Genomic DNA, 5599 nt, shown 5'->3' on the forward strand with positions numbered 1-5599 from the left:
TAATTTGACCAGAGAGGGAGAGAGAGAGAGAGAGAGAGAGAGAGAGAGAGAGAAAGCAAGCAAGCTGCCAGGTCTAGGAATTGAACCACAGTCAGCCATGTGCGAATCCAGTGCCCACAATCACCATGCCACTTGCCAGCCCCAGCCTCTATGTTTTTTTGTTTTGCCTTTTTTTTTTTTTAAGAGGTTTTTGCTATAGGGTATGTGCACTTGCCAAAAAGAGAGACAGAAAGTGAGAAATCACCCCCCAGGGGGGACGGCCACGCCGCAATCCCTTCTCCATTCTCCTCTTGGGATCCTGGGCACGCACGCACACGCACCTGGCATGAGTTTTAAGCCACCGGGTTTGGGATTCAAACTGTGGTTGACTACATGGAAGTCTAGCGACATAGCCATTATGCCAACTGCTGGTTCCCTGGTCTCCATGTTTTTAACACCCATGTTTAAATAATTTTAGATTCACAGGAATATGCAAAAATAGTTTGCTGCTCTGGTCTCCTCCTCCAAGTTTCCCAGTGATGACATTTGAAATAACTAAGTTTGTCATCAAAACCAGCCAGTTGACATTGGATCATACTGTGGCCCAGACTGCAGGCATTATTTGGATTTAATCTTTCTTTCCTTTTTTCCTTCTTTCTTTCCTTCCTTCTGTTCTTCCCTCTCTTTCCTTTTATTTTCCCCTTTCATTTACTAGATAGTACGTGCACTCTCCAGAGCAGAGAAAGAGAGGGAAAGTGAGAAAGCACCCCCCTGGGGATGGTCATGCCACAATTCCTTCTCCTCCATTTTTCCCTCCTATCAGGATTTTGGTCATGCACGCACACTCTTGGAATATTTTTAAAGCCACTAGGTCCAGGACTCAAACCACATAGTTGGCCATGAGGATCTGCCACCTTAACCACCATTACCACTGGCTGGCCAAGATTTGATCCATTTTTACCTGCACTCGTTTTTTTTTCTTATTGTTGTTCTGTGTACAGTTCTATGATTTTTTTCTTTTTAAAAATTTTGCTATAATTTGCATGCACTCACCTGAGAGAGAGGGTGCAGAGAAAAAGAGCCAGAAAGTGAGAAAGCATCCCCTAGGAGAAATGAGCATACCTCAGTCCCTTCTCCATCCTCCTCTTGGGGTTTTGGGCACATATGCACTTATGCCTGGTGTGATTTCCAAGCCACCGGGTCCAGAACTTGAATCATGCAGTTGGCCATGTGAGATCCAGCTACCTTGACCACCACACCACCAAATGGCCCAGTTCTATGACATTTTATCACGTGTGTAGGTTCACATAACCACTGCCTCACTTCTAATTATTTATTGAAATCACCTTACTTTACAAACATTAAATATCTTTTGCCTCTTCCTAAGCAACTTAACATAAGAGATTTTACCTACTTATTTTTCGAATGCACACTAAACGTGTTCCTATTTTAAAACAAAAATATGCATATATGAGTCAGCTAAAATGACCCCCACACCAGGGATGTACGTGCAGACTGAGTCCAGTTGTGCCATTGAGCAGGTGAAGTAGAGGCCCAGGGAGGGGACGGAACCTGCAGAGCAGGGCTGGGGAGGGGGGACGACTTCTCAGATTTCAGTGAGAAACTTTCCTCCCTGTTCCCTGGAGGCAAAGACCCTCCCTGCCTGTCCTGGGGTGGAAAGCTGCCCCTGACCAGTCAGCCCGTCAGCTGTTCCTCCCGCCCACTTGCCATTTGCTCTGCCACTTTGGAAGCTTCTTTTCCTGGATAGTGTTTGTTTAGTCAGATTCAATGTCCAGACTTTCTGGGATGGTTTAGATCTTGGCTGGTAAAAAATCTGTCCCACTCTGGAGGGACACTGGTCTCCTACAAGCATGTACCTATACTGGGCACCCTTGTGATTATGCCAGGCCCTGGGGCCCAGGCCTGGACACGCCCAGGGGCTCCAGGCAGACAGTGAGTCCTGCGGAACCCATGTTTGGTGAGGGGCAGTGGAGAGAGCAAGCCCCAGAGCTGGTATCCATGGTGACCAGGGTGCACTGCAAGTGCAAACCAAGTGGGGGTCTGCCCTGTGCCCACAGACGATGCTGGAGCAGCTCCTGATCCATCAGCCTGAGGACCCCATCCCTTTCATGATCGATCACCTGCATCGGAACAACGACAACGGTGAGCACTCGGTGTGTCTCCTGGGGACCTTGCCCCATCCTGGGCACAGCTGCGAGCCAGTGTGCCCTACCTATGTCTGCAGGAGGGTCAGGATGGGGTGGAAGGGGTTTAGAAAATTTGCAGCAGCGGTTAATTGAAAAATGCCTTAATTTCTTTTGGAGCACAACTAATACAAATTCTCTTGCCAAGTTATTAAAATGGAAACCTCTGAATAGCCCGTGAAATCAATTATTCATGGGTTTGCTGCCCCAGCTGGTGCCGCCTGTTGGGTTTACGCTCTCTGATCACTCCACTTGTCAGGTGTAACTTTGGTTTCTGGTCTACCTAGACAGGCAAGCACTGGGCTTTTCTGATGGTCTCATTATCGGCGCCCGTTAATGAGTTCCAGAGCTCCCCAAACCTCGCCCGAGTGCGCGTCGGCCAGACCCAAGGCCAGACCACAGAACTGAGCAGGAGGGAGGCGCTGAGGTGAGGGAGGCCCTTTGCTCCAATCCATAGCTGATGAGCCAAGTGGAGGATCACTGCCTCCCGTGCGAGCTGTCGGGGAGAGCTGGTGTCTTGGAGCTTTGCTGTGTCTCTCACTGGTGCGGTAGCCACTAGGAGTACTAGCACCAATGAGGTCAGCACTCGGTGCAGCCGAGAGGAACGGAGGCCTACGGTGGGCCCAGGCTGTGGTGGTGTGTGCTGTGAAGACGCGTTCTGCAGGCTGGGAGGGTGTGGGAGGCCCGAGTTGATTCCTGTATCCCAGCACTTCAGGGGCAATCACAGGAGGATCGTGGCACAGTCTTAAAACAAAAAATGAAAAACGAGAGGCCTAGGCTGAGAAATGCTGCTGGGGGAGGAGGCTGCAAGCCTGCAGGTGCTGCAGTTGCTTGGCCTCCATGTGCCCCCCACACAGGCCCTGATGCAGCTCAGGCTTGTCTGCAGATCATCAGCGAGGGGGGCTTCTGGGCTCCTGATGCCATTGCACAGACCTATGCAGGGGGTTCAGAGAGCACCCCATTGGTGTCCTCTTCTGAGCCTCCACTTAGGTGCGGCTGAGTCTCTGCCTCATTCCACTGGTGTTCCCGAGGGCCCATATGTCCTGGGTGAGGACAGAGCCAGACGGGGGTTGGCTTGGAGAACCGCCTTCACGTGCCTTCTCCAACCCACTGTTCCCAGGGCATTCGCTTTGCCCTGCAGAGGTGCATCTCAGCCCTCCATTTGCAAGTGGCCATTTATAAGGTGTAGACAGGTTGTGCCTCCTCGGTAGTCCCTGCTTCACAGGAAGGGTTTGAAACCCACCCTTCCTTCCTGGCGGGCCTTGCTGCTGCAGACCCAGGTCCCCCACCACACCCCCAAGGCCTCACATGCTTGGGCTCTATTTGCCAGAGAAAAAGGCTTGTGCATCCCCCTCTGCCAGCCTGTAGCTGAGCTCTGCTGCCCGAGGGCTGCCAGTGTGTCTCTGCTCATGGCCACTCTAATGCCACCGCCACCAAATCAACCAGGAAAGGAGAGTGAAAGTTAAAGCCGACCATGGGGAAAGCAAGTGGAAGGTGAGTGAAGGGAAGTGCAGAGGGAACGTGAAGGTCAACGCCAAGTGAGAGAGAAGGGAGATGGAGTGAAGGTGAGGTACAGCCAAAACCAAGGTCAGAGCGGAACCTGGTGAAGTCGGGGACAGTAACCAGAGCAAAGCTGCAGAGCAGAGCTGGGCAGCATAGCTGGACGTACAGGGCCAGGGCCCCTCTGAGCACACCAGGCACGTGTGTGCCTGTGGTCTGGGCCACCTGCGGCCAGGGCGAGGACGTGGCAGGGACGACCCTGTTGGGGTGTCTGCTTTTGTTGTCTCCTTGTCTCATGGAAGAAATAAATAGCCTTAAAACAAACAAATAAAACCCTGTAGCTTAGTGCCCTGTCCTGCCCCATCAGTGCCCCCTTCATCAGGAATGGACCCTTCAGTTCACTGATCTTCAAAATTCCCCTATTAAAGTGTAAAGAGGTGGTGTGAGACCATCACTCTCTCGGCCCCAATTTCCTCATTTGGTTAACCGAGACAGAGGCCCTGACCCTCTGGCCAGTGGTGACCAGTCAGTGGTGGCCAGGGGGGGGGCAGCCTCTGGTGCTCCTGCCAGCAGGTCAGGGCAGGGCACTCTCAGGCCTGCAGCATGGTTTCCACTTGGTAGAGCTCTGAGATGGTTCAGGACTGAAGCCTGCGTCAGCAGATGTGCCGCCGTCCAACCCGGTTAACGGGTCACACTGGTGCTTTCTTGGCTTGAAAATCTGGTGTGGCGCCCACGTGCCCGGCTCTGTTCTCGAACTACAAACCTTAACACTCAGCTGGTCCCCAGCCTAACATTCAAGGGCCCAAGATAGAAGCAGGGTCCATCTTTATGTTTGTTTGTTTGTTTTTCATACAATATTCATTTATTATAAACAGTACTACAAAGTGGCTTAATGCCAAATTTCAATGACTGTATTTGTTTTTCAGTATTTAGAAGTAGGCTAATTTTTGTCAAATTTGGTTTCTGATGGTAAATACCTTAATGGATGCATTGTGTTACGTCCACTGGGGTTTGATCTTGCTCCTCTGCGCAGATGTCTCCAGTGTCCAGCTGTCCATGTTGTTAGGATTTATAAGTTTAAACATCCGCCTGCTGCGGTAGCAGGCACTGGGTGCTGCTCTTAGACAGGACAGGCTGAGGCCACATGGGAGACATGGGTTCCACCCCTGGCCCGCCCTAAAAGCCCACCTGGCATGGTCCTGTCCACTTGGGAGGCTGAGGTGGGAGGGTTCCAACACAGCGAGACCCTGTCTAAAAATGCCATGCACACCGCGGGCACCCCACAGTGTTTAAACACCCCTTCCTGGTGTTGATGCAGTGCAGCTGATGCTGGCTGGATGGCCACCTCTGTCGCCTTCTCCCTCCTTTTGCCACCTCCTTCCAGCCCCTTTAGTGCCCTTCCCATCAATCTGGGTCTCATGCCTCCCAAAGACTGTGCTCCTTCCCACGTGCTGCCCCTGCTCTCTGGCTCTCTAGCTCAGGACCAGGCCCGCTGTGCCCACCTCTGCCTGGGGCTGGTCCTCTCTGTCCTGAATGCCTGGCACCATGTTTTGGTTCAGGTGCTCTCAGGGAATGGAGCCACTGAACCTAGAAGCTCCATTGGAAGAGTTTGTCCCTCACTGCCCTGGCTTCCCTCCCGGGCCTTGGGCTGGCGGCTCCTGTGATTGTCGGTGCAGCCTTTGTCCTCCGTCCAGCTGCTTTCCACAAGGAGGAAGGCGGCCACCATGTCCCTCCCTGTGCCTAGGAAGAGGAGGGACCGGAGACCACCTTGCCTTTGCACCTTCCGGGAGAGGAAGAAGCCTGGAATCTGTTTAGCCCAGCCTTCACGTTCTGGAGGAGTGTAGGAGGTATGGAGGGGCCTGGACAAGCACGCCCTGCCCCCCGGGCAAGAGCGGCAGGGGGGTGTGTCTCCCCCC

The 5599-nt window shown here is 52.7% G+C and overlaps 1 protein-coding gene across 7 annotated transcripts in view; it reads left to right on the forward strand.

Moving 5' to 3' along the window:
- The window catches only part of AK8 (adenylate kinase 8), a 147421-nt gene that overhangs the window by 3536 nt on the left and 138286 nt on the right, over window positions 1-5599 (forward strand). For 3 of the 7 annotated variants that reach the window (XM_006164314.1, XM_006164315.1, XM_027766637.1), the window contains exon 2: window positions 2058-2142. In XM_006164314.1, the coding sequence (XP_006164376.1) occupies window positions 2058-2142 (85 nt within the window). Of the gene's footprint in view, window positions 1-2057; window positions 2154-5427; window positions 5531-5599 lie in introns of those variants that run through there. The other 4 variants (XM_006164316.1, XM_027766638.1, XM_006164317.3 and 1 more) reach the window with 4 other exon arrangements.

This window comes from Tupaia chinensis, unplaced genomic scaffold, assembly GCF_000334495.1.
Source record: "Tupaia chinensis unplaced genomic scaffold, TupChi_1.0 Scaffold143602_1, whole genome shotgun sequence".
NCBI lineage: Eukaryota > Metazoa > Chordata > Mammalia > Scandentia > Tupaiidae > Tupaia > Tupaia belangeri.